This window comes from Canis lupus, chromosome 32, assembly GCF_011100685.1.
Source record: "Canis lupus familiaris isolate Mischka breed German Shepherd chromosome 32, alternate assembly UU_Cfam_GSD_1.0, whole genome shotgun sequence".
NCBI classification, from domain to species: domain Eukaryota; kingdom Metazoa; phylum Chordata; class Mammalia; order Carnivora; family Canidae; genus Canis; species Canis lupus.
In genome coordinates, this window is record NC_049253.1 from 11,701,366 (window position 1) to 11,720,874 (window position 19,509).

At 39.6% G+C, this 19,509-nt stretch overlaps 1 protein-coding gene across 2 annotated transcripts in view; it reads left to right on the top strand.

Moving 5' to 3' along the window:
• The window catches only part of PAPSS1 (3'-phosphoadenosine 5'-phosphosulfate synthase 1), a 98,839-nt gene that overhangs the window by 47,069 nt on the left and 32,261 nt on the right, over positions 1-19,509 (top strand). For both annotated transcript variants that reach the window (XM_038581948.1, XM_038581947.1), the window contains 4 exons: positions 1,043-1,156; positions 3,696-3,807; positions 5,497-5,702; positions 8,667-8,802. In XM_038581948.1, the coding sequence (XP_038437876.1) occupies positions 1,043-1,156; positions 3,696-3,807; positions 5,497-5,702; positions 8,667-8,802 (568 nt within the window). The remainder of the gene's footprint in view (positions 1-1,042; positions 1,157-3,695; positions 3,808-5,496; positions 5,703-8,666; positions 8,803-19,509) is intronic.

Consider the following 19,509-nt stretch of genomic DNA (forward strand, 5'->3'; position numbering starts at 1 on the left):
CATTTGTATATCTTATTTGGTAAGATTTCTGTTCAGGTCTTTGGCCCCTTTTAAAAAAAAAATCAGGCTGTTTGTTCTCATATCACTGAGTTTTAAGTTCTTTGTGTGTTTTAGAAAATAGTCCTTTTTCAGATAAGCCTTTTGTAAGTATTTTCTCCCAGACTATGGCTTATCTACTCATTCTCTTGAGAATTTATTTTGAATAATAAATAGTGCTTGGATGAGATACATGTATGAAAAACCCTTACTCATTTTGCATGCTTATAAAGGTGACCCTAATAGATTTGGCTTAAAAAAAAAGTTGAAGTAATTAAACACATTTAGTAATTATTCCTCAAGGTCTGACAAAGTATTGTGAGCAAGCCTGTAAAGATCACCTAAGGAGCTGTGTTGTGGTAGTCACAAATACATTTCTGTACATTCTTAGAGATAAGCACTGTCCCAGTGTTGTGTAAATGAGTACTTGGAGTTCAAACTTCTAGGCTGCATTTCATGTGGGATCAGAAAGTACTATTTCTCCAACCTCAACAGTGGGAGTAAAGCTGACATACTCAGAGTACCATGTGGCATGACCGAGAAGGTAAGGTGGCTGTAGTGACACTAGGAGTAAAGATGTGAAAGAATAAAATGGCTTTGTGACCTGTTAAAGATGATAGAGATTATATTTAGAGTGATTTTGTTTCCAAATTCTTTTTATTGTTACCTTTTACTTGAGGTCATCTGTTGTTTGCAATTGCCTGATTTTGACATATGTGGCACATTCTCAGAAGTATTGTTTTTCACTAGGTAATGGGACTTGATACTTAAGGACTTCTTGTATGTGGGATATGTGTATGTGCTGAGAGTGGATCCCTGACATTATGAAAGTTGACTGGGGAGACACAATACATTCAGAGCCCTCTTTTATACTTCATTTTTAAAGTCTCATTTTGAAATGCTATTGTTCATTAAGACACCCTTTGGAGAACTTAATTTTTTTTTTCCTTTAGAGAACTTTAAGTTGTTGAATCAAACATTTAATTCTACTTTTTTTGTTATATAGGATATTGTACCTGTGGATGCTTCTTACGAAGTAAAAGAATTGTATGTGCCTGAAAATAAACTCCATCTGGCAAAAACAGATGCAGAAACATTACCAGCCTTGAAAATTAATAAAGTAAGTGCTTTTTTGCTTTTCATACCAAGTGATTTAAACTTATATATAGTTTTTATCTGTAAAATTTGTTTTATAGCTATGTTTGAGGGCATGGGTGATGGTGGTAGGGGGCATAGTTGTGGCTTATGTCACAATTTCCTGGCATGGGAAATGTATTTAATTTGTGAAACCATATTCCCCAAATATCATGGCTTTGATTTGGTTTTAGTCATAATATTGACCTTTTTTTTAAGTGCAGGGAAGAGGGAGAGAAAAATCTTAAGCAGGCTCCATACCCATCATGTAGCCCGAAGTGGGACTTAATCTCATGACCCTGAGATCATGACCTAAGCTGAAATCGAGTCAGAAGGTTATCTGAGCCACCCCCAGTATTTACCTATTTTGAAATAGCAAAGGCTAAAGATTGTGTAAAAGTTTAGGGCTTATCAGAAAGAATGGTTTCTTAAAGCTTCAAAATATTATAAATATAATTAAAATGAACATTTTTCCTTCCAAACATGTTTTATAATCCTGTCAAAACCCTGAATTTCTTTTTTAAGAGTAATTCTGTATATATTTTAGTTCCAATGTCATTGATTGTCCCCCCCCCCCCCCCCGCCCAGCTTCCCCACCCAAAAAGAACTATTGAGTTAAACTAGATATGAAGACAAGGGAAACTATAATTTACCATTTTCAAATATTAGAGAATTTTAAGCTTTATCATTTAGAAGTACTTTAAAAAGGGGGAAATTAAGGACTAAGATTCTGGATCAGAAGTTGAATTTTCCAGCCTTTCTTTTAGTTAGTAAAAATCCACCAAATCTTAAAGGGAGGAGGAAAAGAAAAAAATGCCCACCAACAAACTTCTAGGCTTAGAGAAAGCCACTGTTAAGTGGCTTTTTAAGTGGCTTTTCAAATCCCTGATTAGAAGTAGATTACTTGATGTACTTTCTGTCATTGGGTCTCTGACCAGAAGCTAAGACATGCTGGGGGAGCAGAGAGGGAGAGTTGGATAGCAGAGCCATTCAGGAACATGATTGTTGCAAAGGAACAGATGTTGTCACTGACATACTTTGCATGGAATGAACACACATACATGGTCAGAGAGAGAGAGAAAGAATATGAGAATGAATGAATATGAATCCGGATCAAACTCTGCAACCCAGAAACGTAGTAGTGCAACCCAGAAACGTAGTAGCTCTGGTATAATATAGTGGTTTGTTTTTTTGCATGGCAGTATGAGAAGTAATTAATGAAGAAAATCATCTTAAAGTCAAATAGTGTATTAGTGTGGGATGCCATAACAAATACTATACACTAGGTGGCTTAAACAACAAAAATTATTCTTCTCACAGTTATGGAGGTTGAAAGTCTAAGATCAAGGTGCTGGCTGATGCAGTTCCTGGTGAGACTGTCTTCCTGGCTTGCTGACAACTGCTTTACTCTCTGTGTTCTCACAGAGTGGAGAGAGCCAGATCTGGTGTCTCTTCCTCTTCCTATGACGGCACTAGACCTGTTGGATTAGAGCCCCACCCTTATGACTTCATTTAACCTTGTTGCATCCTTATAGGCCACATCTTCAAATATAGTCACATTGGGGATTAGGTTTTCAACATATGAATTTGAGGGGGACACACACATTTAATTCATAACATATACCGTCTAAAATTGGATTCCAGTGGAGACAAATAATGGCCATTGTCCAAGGCTTAGGAATAATTGACAAGAGGAAAGCTTGAAAGTAAGTGAAACAGTTTGGTCTTGGTATACGATTTTTCCTGTGACTTGAAGGAGGGGAATACCTGTTATTTGAATGTGAAGTGGAATACCCTGGCCAATATACTTTGGGAATACAGAGTAAGCTACATTTTACTGCACGCTACTTGGCCAGCTGCTTCCTCTTTTCTCATTTGAGAGCCACTGATGCATGCTTGTGTGCATGTGTGCACACACACAATATATGCACACACGTATTCAGTTAAAAAAATGAGCATATCCAGCTTATGTTACATAGTCCATCAATTCCTTAATGTTCTGGTAGGAGATGCTAGATATCTTAAAGATAAGAAATGATAGAATTTTTGTGAGATGAGGGGTACTCTTGCCATTGGTGAGGCACTTGTTTCGGTAAATATTTTTATGTAAAGTTTGTTTTAAGGCAGTAGTTATCAAAGTCTAATTTCCAGACCATCTTTGTTAGCATTTTCTGGGGACCTATTAAGAATACAAATTCTTGGGCCCAGAGCAAAGTGATTGAAATAGAATCTGTGAAGATGGAACAATCTTTATATTAATAAAGGCCTTCTCAGGGTTTCTTATAACATATTAAAGCTTGAGAACCACTAGTGTAAGAGATGCTATTCTTATTAGAAATGCTTTGAAGCCTAATGTTATTTAATGCACATTTTCCTAGTGCCCTTAATCTTTATTAGGTTTTGATAATCTGTAATCATTCTTGTGGTATTTGTTTCTATTGCTTTAAAAATTAAACTCCTAGAGGTTATTACTGCTTTTGTTCGTAAGTATATGAAGTAGAAAACTTTACGGTCTCGTTTACTAGGTGGATATGCAGTGGGTGCAGGTTTTGGCAGAAGGTTGGGCAACCCCACTGAATGGCTTTATGAGAGAGAGAGAATACTTGCAGTGCCTTCACTTTGATTGTCTTCTGGATGGTAAGACTATTTACATTATATAGTACATCGAGCACAGAAGAGAAATTACACAGATAAATCACTTTATAAAAAGTAGTGGTGATGTCTTTAATGGAAGTAGCATTTTAAGACTAAGTTATAGTAGTACTGAATACTTTAAGTGAACTGTGAGATCTTTTTTTTCCCCGTTTCTTTTCCTGATTGTGATTTATTGTAGAGAGAAAAGGAAAACCTGGGGATAAGGGTGAAAATGGGTTTAAAAAGCAAATATAGTTTCCTTATGATGTATCCACCAATCACTGTGAGAAGCCTGTCTTGAAAAGTGCACATCTATTCTGAATTTTGCTCTACTGAGAGATCCATGCTTGAGTGTTCTAATAAGGAATCAGGGAATCCCAGTTCCCTCTGTACATTAGGTACTAAGGAGTCCTGAAATAGATGGTTAAAGGGATGGTTCTTTCTCCTCTTAAAAACACACAAAAAAAAAAAACTTGCCAAAGAAATTGATGTTTTGTATATTGTAATGACAGTTCAGTTACCTGAAACTTTTGTATACTGTTGGTAAGATTAGTTTATTACATTAAAGAAAATGTTTTTACATGTCACAGAGCCCTACTAAATTGCTACCATGTTCTTCTGTTATGACTTCTGATATTCTGAAATCAATTTTAGAAATTATAATTCCTAATCATTCTTCTCAAGAAACTTTATCACAAGAACATTAGTGTTAAATATTGCTTTTTAATTTTTCTTCCTTGGAACCGGTGGTTAAGTTTTTGTAGACTGCCTCCTTAGTCATGATTTAGTCTGGGTTTGATGCAAATCTCCCTATTAATTTTCCCTTTTCAACACTACCTTGTGGTGGTAACTTTAAAGCAGCCACGCAGTTATCATGGGTTTTGTTGACATCTTCAGTCCAAAGAAGGCATGCCATGACTTCCAAAAAAGTGTGCTTTTATTCAGTACATAAATAAGATCCACATATGAATTTGAGAGTGTATTTTATTTTTCTAAGCTGGGCAGAACAAGTAGAAAAAAAAACAACTTTCAGAGCTTGAAAGGTTGGAAACTGAGAATGTGCTTTTTGTCTCACTGACCATACATTTTGGTTCAAATAGAGGCACTGATTACTTCCTTTGTTTCTTGGCCAGTAATTGCCAACATTCATTCAATTCTGATTAAAAAACAAGGAAATAAAAAAGACTTGAGTGTTTTTGTCCTCCTATCACAAGGAAACCCAAGTATCCCAGGTATGCTCAAGTATACTTACCTTGCCACTCAAAATATCAGAAAGGATTTAGATTTTCCTGGAAAGTCTCTTAGACATAGTTCTTTGTCTTACTCATATATTGGAGGTGCTCAGCATATTTTTGGTGACATTAGGCTTAACCAGTTGAGTTTTCCTTGTTAAGCCATTTCTTTTACTGCTGTGATTTTATACCAATTTTTTCTTTCTGAAGACTGTTTTCATGAAATGTTGTGAAAAGTACATTGCTACACAGTGTTGATGCTCTTAATTTTCACTGTTTTTTTTTTTTTTTAACCTATGGAGTTGTTTGTTCTCTTTCCTGATTTTCTGTGCCAGGTGCTGTCACCGGACCCATAAATCTTTCATTATTTGAAGAGTGTCCACTGAAGTGAAGGGTGGACATAAGTAAGGCCTGTTGAGTAATCCAGGCTGTGTGCTTTATATTCTTTTGTGCCCTGCAGGGGGTGTCATTAACTTGTCAGTGCCTATAGTTCTGCCGGCTACTCATGAAGATAAAGAGAGGCTGGACGGCTGTACAGCATTTGCTCTGATGTATGAGGGCCGCCGTGTGGCTATTCTTCGCAACCCAGAGTTTTTTGAGCACAGGAAGGAGGAACGCTGTGCCAGACAGTGGGGAACAACATGCAAGAACCACCCTTACATCAAGGTCCTGAGCAAACTTTACCACATTTTAAGCTCAATTTGCCAGTAATGTTTGTGTTGAAGTGTGGACATTACCTGTATGTTGAGTATCCTGTTGGAATTGTTAGTATTTTGCAGAATGAATATTGGATCTTTGATTAGTGTGTTGAACACATGATCTTGTCATTTTGGCTCAGATAAATATTTGTTCAGTAAATCTTTTTTGTTTGTTTTAAGAGGGAAAAAAGGGGATGGCTGAGGGAGAGGGAAAGAAAATCCTAAGCTGGCTCCATGCCCATTGCAGAGGCTGATGTGGGACTTGATCTGATTCATGATCTGAGCTGATATCAAGAGTCAGATGCTTAACCAACTGAGCCACTCACGCACCTCTAGTAAATCTTTTTTAAACATCCTCTGTACATTAGGTACTGAGTTAGGTGCTACTTCTGGGAATACAGGGCTGATGTACACAGTGGGCACAGTCTTTACATGTTTGGAGCTTACTGTTTGGTGGGGAGCAGACATCATGTACTGTAGGCTTTGAGGGCAGGGTGCTTTGGGAGCCAGTGGCAGGGTGATTTTATCTAGTCTGGGCTTCTAATTGAATGTTGTGTGTCTGGTATGAAAGCATTGAAATCCAAATAATCTTTTCAAAGGGCCTCATATTTTATGTGTTGTATTTGAAATGCCATCACTGAAGTAAAATTTTTGTTGTTTTAAAGTACACTCTGACCTTTGAAAGAAATTAAGTGAAATTTTAGTAGCTTTATCTAGAAAATTTTTATGACATCTGTTTAGATGTGAGTGTGCTAAATCTCGTGAAGGATAAAAAATGATAAACTTTTTAAAATAGGGAGATATACTGCTTTAGACAATAGGAGTTTGAATTAGTCATGGTGTCAGTCCTTCAATGTTAAAATTCTATTATTAAATAACAAATAGCATATAGTTTACAAAACATGATTAGTTATGTAAATTTTTTGAACCACATAGCAAGCCTATATAGTGGGTGTCATTTTCATTCTATGCATAGAGACATTGAGACTTAACTCGTGATCAATGTCTTGACTGAAATTATGCAGCTAATAGATGGGATGAGGGTCTGATTTGAATTTAGAACTTTGGCCTTCAAAGCCATCTCCCATAATCTGTAATAGAGAGCAATTATTGGTGTATGTGCCACTTTTATTTAGAGTAATCTGCGAGGCTTCTTAAGATAGTCCCTGGTGTACAACTTTGAGGAGCCAGCAGAATTTTGATAGGAGGAAACTGTCCAGTTGGAGGGAGTTGGAGGAACAAAGACTCCATGCATTTGAGAGATGGCTGGTTGTTGAGTGGGAGAGAGGACTTTGGGAAGACAGAGGGCTTAGCATTCTACCCCTAGATGTTAAAATTTTGTTCAGTTACAATAATGTTTTACATGTATTTATGCTTCATGTGTTTCAAACCACATTTCTAGTGTTTGGTCCTTCCAATGATCCTTGGAGGTAGAATCCTGAGGAGTCTTTAGGCTGGGTTCAATTTGCCCAGAACTGTAGAGGTGCCAGTTAGGAATCAGGATTAGAGTCTGTCCTAGATCTTTTGTGCTGCTCTGCCTTGCTAGGAGTGGAGAGGTCACAGGCAGCCTTGGTGAGTATGAGTGAGTCACAAACAACGTGTGGTGCTTTAGGAAGCTTGGCCTGGGGTTCTTGTGCAGGGTGTCCCCAGCTCACTCCGCTTGCACCAATACTGTCTAAGCTCTCGAGGTCTTCAGCCTAGATGGATACAGTCATGTCCCAGCTGTGATCCTACTTCCTCATGCCCACTGTAGTCTGTTTTCCTTGGAGCAACCAGAGTGAGCCTTTAAAAAAAATATATATATATCTGAGCATATCACTCCACCTTTTCAAACTCTCCAGTGGTTGCTCATTGTAATTAGAATAAAATCCAAGTGCCTTACTATGGCCTGCAAGGCCCAGTAGGGCCAGCCCTGGCCTGCTTATTCATGGTCTCTCTCACTCTATCTCTGCTCCTCTTTCCACTCAAGGACAAAAGCTCCAGGACTTTGTTTCTGCTTCAGGACTTTTTACTTGCTGCCCCTCTGCCTGAAATATTTTATCTCCGTTGCTGGATCTTTTTAGTCATTTCAGGTTCAAAGCCACCCTCCTCAGAGAGATCTTTGTTGACTCCTTTTTCCTAAATGGCATTCAGGCTGCTCCCTGGGTGTTGTGCTCCACTGCCCTGGTTGTTTCCTCTGTAACACTCATAACTAGCTGACACTTGTCTGATTTCTACTCGGTCTGTCCTACTAGAATGCAAGCTCTGTTAGGGAAGATCTTTCTCCTATTTGCTGCTGCATTCCCCAGTGCCTAGCGCAGACCCTGGCATGTACCAGTTACTTGATACTTACTGAATGAATGGTTTGATGGACAGGGAAGGACTTTCTAGCAAGCAAGACCAGATAGGGAGGGACTACAGCAATCTAGGTATGTTATTAGCATATAAACTGAAGCAGGGGAGTAGGGGGCAGGGGAAGGGTGAGCTTGAGCTGTGCTACATAGAAATGAACAGGTCCCAGAGGTAACATCCATCCTCTCAAATGCAGGGAAAGAACATTAGTGAAGCTGTGGGAAATTTGAGGTGGTGTGAGATCAGAAGATATGAACTTGTGTCCATTAGCATACAACAACAATGAAGAGAATGTGTTTGTTACTTAACGATCATGATTATTCATGTTGGTTTTGTTTGCCTTTCATATATAAATATCATAGTTGAATCACAAAGCCCTCTGAGATGTTATAAAATACATTCTAATTTTAAAGCATCTCTAATCCCAATTCAGTTGATAAACCAAACTGAGTTGATAAACCAAGTTGATAAACTAAGATTTACCATTGGTCTTAAGATAGTAGTAATTTACAACTAACTATAAATAGCTTGTATGAGAGATGTTCTTACTTATTTTGATCTTGGTTTCTGTTTAAAAATTTCTTTCTTATTCCTCCATTAGATGGTTATGGAACAAGGAGATTGGCTGATTGGAGGAGATCTTCAGGTCTTGGACAGAATTTACTGGAATGATGGTCTTGATCAATATCGTTTCACTCCTACTGAGCTAAAGCAAAAGTTTAAAGATATGAATGCTGGTAAGACATGGATCTAATTATCTAACATGGGACTACTTGGAATCTTTTCTTGATGGGGATGTTCTAGAAGAATTTTTCTATTTGCTTAAAAGAGAATATTGAATAAAGATAAATGTAGCTGTGGAATATGTTGGAGAAGTAATTGATCTAGACCTGCCTGGCCAGTTTTATTATATTGGTGTAATTTGATCTAATGTGATTTTGTATACTGTGTGGGAGATGGTTGCCAATAACAAACTGACGTTTTATTTGTGTATTAACTCATATGCTAAAGCTGAATAGAACTATTGAAGAGAAATCATTGGAGTAATTCACTGGTGTGCTGTATATTTCAGAACATCTTATGAGTTTAATGTATCACTGCAGAAAATAATAGAATAATAATATCATGTTTGCTATTCATTCAACAAATGTTTGGTGTGCATCTTTATGCCAGGATGCCGAGTCCTGGGGATCCATAAATAAATAAGACAGGAGGTTATGGTGTAGAAGAGAAAGACATTAAACAGATAACAGGAAAAATTGTTGAAGAGTAGGTTAATAATGTTTTCAGATTTCTGGATTAGGATAAAATGGAGTTGTACAAGTAGAGTCTATATAGATGCTGTTCTTAATATTGTTTAATAAAATACTCCAGGATGGGATTTTTATTAATCCGACAGTTTGCGATTACCAGATCTTTCACTCAGAGGTAGGTAAATGATGTATTTACACTGGTGCACCCACACTAAGAAATCCAAGTTTCTGTGTCAGGGACTAGCATTTACTATAGAGTTTGGGAGGCTTTTTTAAGGTGGGAAGAATTTGAAAGATCCTGCAATCATGCAACCAATTAATTCTCACCTACTACAGAAATGGTTAAGCCCTGAGCATTGGTGCTGCTTTTAAAAAATATTTTCTGTGTAGAAATAAATGGAGTGGGCATGGCCAAGAAAAGTCTGTTAATGTGGTTGCTTTTTAAGGAACTAGCTGGCTACCCAGCCATATTTGTTAACCAGAAACCCCCTTCCCAGGTGACTACAGAACCTGGTCAAGAACACTCGTTTCATGAGTTGTGTCTAGCTTCTGTGAACTCCAGATCCTGATAGTCATTTAGTGTGCACACTGTCCCCTGCTTCACGACCTAGAAATCATGTGGTTGTGGAGAAATTACTTCCTTTGTAAGGCTCATTTATTCCAGTTGTAAAAATGAAGACAGTAGTAGTACTTAAAGAATAATATTTTATTTTAAAAAGCGAAGTGAAGGGGGTGCCTGGGTGGCTCAGTTGGTTAAATATCTGACTCTTAATTTTGGCTCCTGTCATGATCTCCAGGTTGTGGGATTGAGCCCCACATCTGGCTCTGCACTAAGTGTGGAGCCTGCTTAGGATTCTTTCTCTCCCTCTCTCTACACCCGCCCCCCCCCCCCCGACCCCTGCCACATGCTTACTTGCGTGCATGCTCTCTTCTCTCTCAGAAAAACAAACAAACAAAAAAATGAAATGAAGTAAGTTGTGTAAGGTGCTGTAAATGGCACCTGGTCCATAGTAAGAGGTTAACATGTCATAATTTCTGAGTCTGAAGCTAGTCTCACCTGTATTTGTGTAGAGGTTAGAGTACTTTGCTTATATTTGAAATAAGAGCTTAAAATAGGTCAGGAACTAGCAGCCACACACTGTTCAGAGCTGTGCAGTTCCCACCCAGCTTGCCTCATTTATTCAGTTTCTGCTTCGCCCGTGAACAGTATCTGAATGTAGGACTCCTGTCCCTCCGTCCCTCCTTAATGTCGCTCATCTCTGTATCTAAAGCATAGCTTAAACTATTTGTGCAGGAGTTTCTCTGAATGCTACATGTGGTGCCTGCCTATTTATACTACAGTGTGTTTTCTTTTTTGCTAAGATGTTTTGGACCCAGTCAGAGGGGAGTAGATCATGATTGCTGTAAGTTAGTGAGAACACCTCATTCTCTTTTGCCAGCAGTTTATGGGTCCTAGTGTAAGTTTTGCCCATTGAATTGTAAGAGAGAGGGGCTTCTAGAAGAGGGTCTTCTTCTTGAGAAGAAACTGGCTTAGGACAAAAAGTTGTCTTTTCTTATCATTTTTCTTCCTGCTTTGGATGCTATCATGGAAGGCTACAGTGCTTGGAGCTCTGGTAACTATCTATGAGAATCCATGAGAATCTTACCCTGTCTGAATTTCTGATCCAGTTCTAGAATTCCCTATATCCAGATTTCTTATTCAACGACTTAATGTATGTTTGAATTGTTTAAGACACTTCTAGTTGTATCTTATTTCATTTGCAACCAGAGTAATCTGATGGTTTAATACATAGAGGCTTTTGCCTTTTTTTTTTTTTTTTTTTTCTGGTGAACAAGAACATGTTTGATGGAAGATGTGCTGAGACCACCTCATTTACTTTAATTTTTTGCCAAAATTTAAATTCATAACTGTAATTCATGTTAGTAAATTAATTGTTGGCACTGGTGAGGAGTCTTATCAAGGAATTATGCATAATTGGAATCTTTAATATTACATCTGTTTTTGACTCTTCTTTGGGAGCCAAACATTTTAAATCATTTAGAGAATTTGTTGCATAATGAGTGATTGCAACTTTGTTTAAAGTAGCTGAGAGCCAGTTATCCTTACATCAGACAACAAAGATTGTGGAATATTATTTTGTTTACTTTTCCATTTTAGACTAAGGCAAATAAGCAACAGACCCAGAAGTTTCCTTTGTAGTTCTTGTTCCCTTTTTTAGGAGGGCCATTAGTAAGTCCTCTGCTTGGAGTCTTCTGCTTTCTGGTACATAGTTCAAGGAGAGAAAACAGACTATTTTTTCTTTTACCTGGGGTTTCTTTTCCTACCTCTTCCTCTTTTTCCTCCCCTCCCCTTTTCTTTTTTTAAGATTTTACTTATTTTAGAGAGAGAGAGAGTGCGCGCGTGCATGGGTGCGCAAGCATAAGCAGCAGGAGGCAGGGACAGAGGGAGAAGCAGACTCCCCACCGAGTAGGGAGCCCAATGTTGGCCCATCCCAGGATGCTAGTAGGATCATGACCTGAGCTGAAAGGCAGATACTTAACTGATTGAGCCACCACCTTGTCATTGAACAAGAATTTTGATTACCTGATGTGAGCTATTGTCTTATGCTCATTAGTATGATCAGTTTTGCTATTCTGAGACTGTTCTGTAGCTGGAAGGATTCGGCAGTCTTTAATAGCCACCTCAGTGATTGCAAGGTGACACTGTTCCAGAGGGCAGGTTCTTTGAATCACTGATGGTTGGCTACTATCCTGGAGAAGGATAGGTTTCACTTAAGCCAAGTAAGAGCCAGTTAGTATTTATTACACACAGAATACTGCTATTTTGCTGGACTACCAAGGGGAAAGTTGACATAACTTCTTTCAGGCTAATACTAGTATCAGATTTGAAGAAATCTGAGAAAGCTTTGTAGAGTTAACTACAAACTACATTTTATTTTTTACTTTTTTTTTTTTTTAAGATTTTATTTATTCATGAGAGACACAGAGAGAGAGAGGCAGAGACACAGGCAGAGGGAGAAGCAGGCTCCATGCAGGGAGCCTGATGTGGGACTCGATCCCGGGACTCCAGGATCACGCTCACGCCCTGGACCGAAGGCAGGCGCTAAACCTCTGAGCTACCCAGGGATCCCCCTATTTTTCTTTTAAAAAGATTTATTTATTTATTTTAGAGAGAAGGAGAGAAAGAGTATGTGGGGGTTGGGGGAAGGGAGAGAGAACCTTAAGCAGACTCCCTGCTGAGTGTGGAGCCCGACATGGAACTCGATTTCATGATCCTGAGATCATGTCTGAGCCGAAGTCAAGAGTCAGATGCTTAGCCAACTGAGCCACCCAGACACCTCTACCTACAAACTACATCTTAATGAATGGATGGAAACATTTGAATGATGTTTTAGGCAGAGTTGAGAATGATACATGAGAAGGCTGAAGCAGAAGCAGATAGTCTCTGTAGGCACTAAACTTTCTTGAGCACAAATAACAGAGAGCTGAAGATACTGTAATCTAAAGTGTGGGCAACTTCTGTCAGTCTGATCAAGGCTCTCAACAGAATTTAACAAAGCAAGTCTTTGAAGAAGGGTGGCAGGGTTAAGGGAACCTGAAAGGAATGTTGAGACCATGTTGTGTTACCACTCCTGAGGGCTCTGGAAGGAGAAAATATTTCTGAAGCTGGATCAGAGATGCTGGAGCTGTGAGGAGGGGCAGTGACTGGAAGCTGGCGGTAGGGGGATGGGAGTATGGCCAGAATCACAGTGCTAAAGAAGGATGATGCTACTGGGGCAAGAACTCCCCCCAACTTTCTCTATTCTTTGGTTGCCTGCTAATGTTTCCCACATGCTGGAGGCAGGAGCACAGCTCCTCTCCACTATCTCCCCCCAAACCCTGACACACACAGACACAAGACAGAATAGACAGGAGGGGGGATGCCTGGGTGGCTCAGCGGTTGATTGTTTGCCTTTGGCTCAGGGCCTGATGCCGGGGTCTGGGATCGAGTCCCACGCCGGGCTCCTTGCAGGAAGCCTGCTTGTCCCTTGCCCATGTATCTGCCTCTCTCTCTGTGTGTCTCATGAATAAATAAATAAAATCTTGAAAAATAAAAAAAAAAAGGAATAGGAGGAGAATAGAGAACAAGCAGCAGAGCCCAGTTGACAAAAAGCTTCATATTCAGCATTATTTTTTTAACCACAATTTGAAAGCATTTCTAGGCTTAAGAATGGAAATCAAGGGATCCCTGGGTAGCGCAGCGGTTTAGCGCCTGCCTTTGGCCCAGGGCGCGATCCTGGAGACCCGGGATCGAATCCCACGTCGGGCTCCCGGTGCATGGAGCCTGCTTCTCCCTCTGCCTAAGTCTCTGCCTCTCTCTCTCTGTGTGACTATCATAAATAAATAAAAATTAAAAAAAATACTTTAAAAAAAAAAAGAATGGAAATCAATTTATTGCTCCCATACTTTGGGGTTGTAAGAGTACCAGTTTGTGAAAAATGCCAATTAATATGTTCATATTTACTCAAGTGACCTGTCTTATTAATTTCTTTTCCCCCCTCATAAGCAGCTTAAGTAAAAGAAAGACCAGTAATTTATGACCGTCCAGAGGAAGGAGAGGAAATCAAACTCTTTGTTACTTCCAGCTCTCTTTAAAAAAAAACAAAAAAAACTCCCACCAAAGACAAACATTAAACAAACCACCTTTCCTAATAGCTCTAGAACTGTTGTACTCTAGTACTCTTATTCAGCTACTATGTGGACTTAGAGAAGTTCAGAAATGCCAGGTACTAGAACTTTGGATTGGATAAAGTGGCAGATAATAAAGTTTGGGTGGGACTGGGAGACGAGACTTATTAATTACTACTGTACGTAGGACAGTTTTACAGAGAAGAAGTTGAAACGGGAGGGAACAGGGAAATGTAACTCTGATTTAGTGGTTGGAATGCATACCAGGGCTCTGACTGTGGGCAGCACAGCAAAGCATAGTTCTGAGAGATCTGGGGGAAGGGTGACTAAGAGTCAGGAGCACTTTCCTGCTCCTCACCTTATTGTTGATTGGAACAGCCCTCCCCTGAGAGCTGAAGTTGTCTATGGGCACTCGGCTGAGAAGTTGCAGAGCAGGGTCCGAGCCAGGTTCTTTGCGCCATGGCACAGCAATGTTTGCTGGCAGTGATGTGTGCAACCCACGTCCTGCATGAATCCAGGGAACTCAGTGCTCATCCTTTTCCCACCACTGGAAGAGCTAATGGTTGCCATTTCCTTCCCCTGTCACAAAATCAGCACATGCTCAGGAGAACTTTTCTCCTTTTCTTCTTCCTCTCCCATCTTCTGGAAGGAAAGATACTAGACCATACTTGTTTCCATAGTGTGTTGGCTGTTGGACTAGAGGGAAAGGAACAGAACCTGCATTATTGGGCTGTCTTTTTACTTAGACATGAAATATAGAAGGAGTAGGTTTTGGAGTTTAGACCTGCATTTGGCTTGAGTAATAGCGAAGGTGGAAGGATTGAGGGAATGAGGACAGTAATGAGTAATATATATTGCAATGCTTTCAGTCATAAGTCGCTATAACTGATGAATTGGACGGTAAGGATTAGAGATGCAGCTAACAGAAGCCATCTGTATGTGCGTAGTAATTGAATCCAGGTGAATGAATGAGTTTCCTGAATGAATCCATGAGGAACTTCTAGGACTCAGAAATGAACCTATTGCTCCAAGAGGACCACAAGATGTCAGAAACAGGTGATTGACCCAAAATGGCCAAGCAGAGTATAAAATGTCATACACATATGATTACAAGTGTGTAAAAACATATGTATGAGGAGAAAACCAGGAGATTGTGCAAAACAACCCAAACCAGCTATGTTAGGATAGTGCATTGTGGGTAATCTCATCCCCTCTCCCAAATTTCTTCAGCGTTTCATGGTTTTTACTTAAAAGGGTAAAGAGGAAGATAAAATAGAAAAGGCTAGTGCCAGGGTTAGCAGGCCCTGAAGCTGTGAAGACTGTGGGTTGGTGTTTGTTGTCAGGGGCAGTGGAGAGGACAGGAAGGTACCTGCTGGATTTGGCAGGGGTCTCATACTCATGAAGTAATGTGGGAAGGAATTGGTTGAGGGATTGAATAGAGAGTCCCATTCTTCTATCACTTGATCCTTCCACTGTTACTAGACTTACCTTCTGAAAACAAAGATGCAGTCATGTCCTGTTGGCGTTGAAGGACATATATTCCTTTGATCACACATTTATCCTCTGATTAGTGAATGCTTATTTCTCCTCCTCTGATTATAGATTGTAAGCTCCTGGGGGCAGGACCATTTTTACTGTTGTCACCTCAGGGCAGCATATCTAAAACAGCATTTCCATTCTGTCCCAAATTGGTTTCTTCCCTGCCTCATCCTGCTCTGGGGGCTGCATGGAGTCTGGATGGAAGAGGGGGCCGGTTCATAGCCAAGACTAGTGAAGAAGTGATAAAGGTTGATGTGTGCACCAGTAGTGGAGCAAGCGGAGCTGAGATGTAGGGACAGGGTGATTCACTGCACATGGAGGACGAGGGAGGGAACCGAGTCCAAGGCCCTGAGGTGGATAATGGCTCTGTGCACTCAGAGGGGGCTGGAGGAGGCCCAGAGACCAACAGGGAGGCTGGCAAGAGTAGAGACGCAGATGCCCATGCAGTGCTAGAAGGCAGCTGGGGAGTCTGTCTGGAGCTTAGGGGAGAGCTTTGGTCAGAGGACACAGATTTATGAGACACTAACATACAGCCGTGCTTGGTGCACCTCAGACATGGAGGTATGGGATGAAGAGAGGTCTGAGGGAGGGTGTATGCCTGTCTTCACTATTGCCATTGTGTGGGGCCTTACTCACCAGCCTATAGATTGTGGTCTGTCAGAGGAGCCTGTCCATATCCGGGGTGGGGGAGGGGTGTGGAGAGATAAATTAAGTATGTGGAATGGATGGTAGAATTGGTGGAAGTTTTATTTTATGTGGAAATGGGGGAACATGTTCCTCAGCAGCAGGCTTTGGTTTTGTCTTCTCCACTTGCTGTGCTCTGCCCCACCTCAATCCTGCACAGTCCTGTGGAGACTGATTTTCTGTAAAACATGACTGCATGACTGATTCACTTACAGCCTCTGTTTTGTACACAGTGTCCTTCCTAACCTGGCATTCAAAATTCTACATAATAATCTCGTGCCAGGTTTTGGATCCATCTTTGACAAAATGGATGATTCTCTGTTCCCTGGATACATCTCTGTTTTCCTGCCTTCACACTTTTTCTCACACCAACCCACTTGGTTGCAGTGCTCTTTTGACTTCTGTCCTCCACATTTCATTTGTCTTTCAGAGGTTAGTAAACAACAGCCTGTTTTTATAAATAAAGTTTTATTGAGGAACGGCCTTACTCACTGGTTATCCATTGTCTGTGGCTGTTTTACACCACTACACCAGGGTTGGCATAGTTGTAGCAGAAACCCCCGTGGCCTGCAAAGCTTAAAATAGTCACTCTGGCTCTTTATGGAAAAAGTTTGCTTTTTATGCATGGTGTCAGCAGCTTCACAGTATACCCTGTAGAAGTCAAGATTATAGAATTCCTGGGGCACCTTGATGGCTCAGTGGTTGAGCATCTGCCTTTGGCTCAGGTCATGATCATGGGGTCCTAGGATCGAGTTCCGCATTGGGCTCCCTGTGGGGAGCCTGCTTCTCCCTCTGCCTGTGTCTCTGCTTCTCTCTGTGTGTCTCTCATGAATAAATAAAATCTTAAAAAAAAAAAAAAAAGATTCTAGAATTCCTGGTCTTTTCCCAGGAATATGGGGACAGAGAGCTAGAAAGAGATGGAAATCATAAATGTTAATATTAAATTTCAGTAATTTTGTAGATCATTTCCCATTTTCAAGCACAGTTGAAACCACGGACTTAGGTAAAACAGTCTTAGACTAAGCTATAAGGAATTATAAGTGGAAAGACAAATATTTGACACTGATAGTGGTGTGACAAAGAGGAAATCACTGTCCTTTAGAAAGAGGATGAGGGTGTGAGGCTCTAAGTATTAGTGGCCCCAGGTCCATAGTGGCCCATAATTTTTTTCCATCCTTGCCAGCAAATTAATGAACAAAAATCTAATAGTGATGCATATTAGGTTGTGTTAGCTGGGGCAGCACCCTGGGACTGTAAGCTTCCAGTGGATCAGGTACTCTTATTACATCGTTCATCCATGTAAGTTATCTAGTGGAGAAACCAGATGGTAAGGATGAAAATACAGTCTGGAACTAACAGTTAAAGCCATTTGTGTAGTTCATTGATAAATAGTTAAGAGGGATTAAGTAGAAGTTTAGGAAAGACTTGGTAATATTGGCAAGAAAAAAATGGGCAGACTGATCAAATGGTCATTGGATTTCTGAGTAGAACTAATAAGGAAATATTTCTACTTGGAAGAAATTTTGGCAGTGAAGTCCTTTATATGCTGCTAATGTGAACTTTTACTAAGTCATCCATCTTCACTTTATCTGTTAAATGTCCAGTGTGGAGCTAGATTAATTCTTTTTGGAAAGAAAGCCTACATAGATAAATTATTAGGATCTGTGAAATATGTGTATTTTAGACCATTTATTTTACATGTTTCCTTTTGCACATCCTGTCATATAAATAATCCTGCCAAATGGTGATTTTACAAAATCAGATTTGACCTGATTGAAGTCTAGGCATGTAGTCATCATATACTTGAGATGTATCACCCAGGAGTCCTATTCAAAGCTAGACGCCTGTTCCTGATTAAGGGGGACAAAAGCTAATGAGCACAGAGCTAGCACGTTCTCATTTTGGAGATACTAGCTAAGTGTCAGTTTGTACCAGAGTGGACTTTGAGCCACCAGTAGAACAGTGGGTTCAGTTTCTTGCCAAGAATATGTAGATGTCTTATCTTTTTTTTTTTTTTTTTCTTTTCCTTTCTTTTCTGTTTCTTTTTTTTCTCTAAGAATTAAGGAACTTATAGAAGTGACTACAGTATGCATTTCACTATGCTGGGTATTTTATATTATCTTCATAACAATAACCTTAGTATCACCCCCATTTAAAAAATGTAGAAGGTGAAATTCAGTCCTTAAGGCCCAGAGTCCATGACTGGAAATTGGTATACTTATGATTTGAACCCATAAATAATCCTGTTCCAAAGCAATGCTTCTTTTGGTACCCTGCATGTGTCTTCTCTTTTAGAATTTGTTATCATGGAAAATTTCAAATTTACATTACTTGTAAGTAGAGATCATAGTATAATGAAGCCCTGTGTGCCTGTAGCCCAGCTCTAGTAGTTATTAACTCGTGGCTAATCTTGTTGCATCTGTACCCCACTCCCAGCCTCACCCCTGCATATGATTCTGACACAGAGCTCAAATCCCCTTTTTTCATCTAAATATTTCAGTACTTATCTCTTAAACATAGGGACTTAACAAAGGACAGCCATGGTACCACTATTGCCCCTAAGTAACAATAATAATAATAATAGTCTTAATATAATCAGATATCCATTCAGTGTTCAGATTTCTAATAATTTCATAGTAGTCACAGTTTTTTAATAGTTTGTTTGAATCGGGATCTAAATAAGGTTCACATATTTGCTTCATATGTCTTTTGTCATAATTTTTCACTTTGCTTTTTAACTTTTTATTTTGAAATAGTTTTTAAATTTACAGAAAAATTATAAGGATAGGACCAAGAACTTCCATATATTCATCCAGAATCTGTAGTTACTAACGTTATATGTTATTTGCTTTCTCGTGCTCACTCTCTTTGAAAGCTGTAGACATGATGGGATACCTCATTACCCCTTAGTATGTCCACATGCATTTCCTAAAAGTAATAGTCTCCTACCTAACCATAGTGTCCTCATCCAAGTCTGGAAAATAACATTGATATAACACAGTCTCACCTGTATATGCCATTCAGATCATGCTATTGTCCTAATAAGGTCCCTAATAGCACAACCAACAGCAGCAATCAGGTTTTTTCTTTGCTACCTTTCCTTTCTGGTTCAGGACTCAATCATGTCTTTTCTTTTCTCTTTTCTTTTCTTTTCTTTTCTTTTTTTCTTTTTTTAAGATTTTATTTATTCATGAGAGACACAGAGAGAGGCAGAGACACAGGCAGAGGGAGAAGCAGGCTCCATGCAGGGATCCTGATGCGGGACTCCATCCTGGGTCTCCAGGATTATGCCCTGGGCTG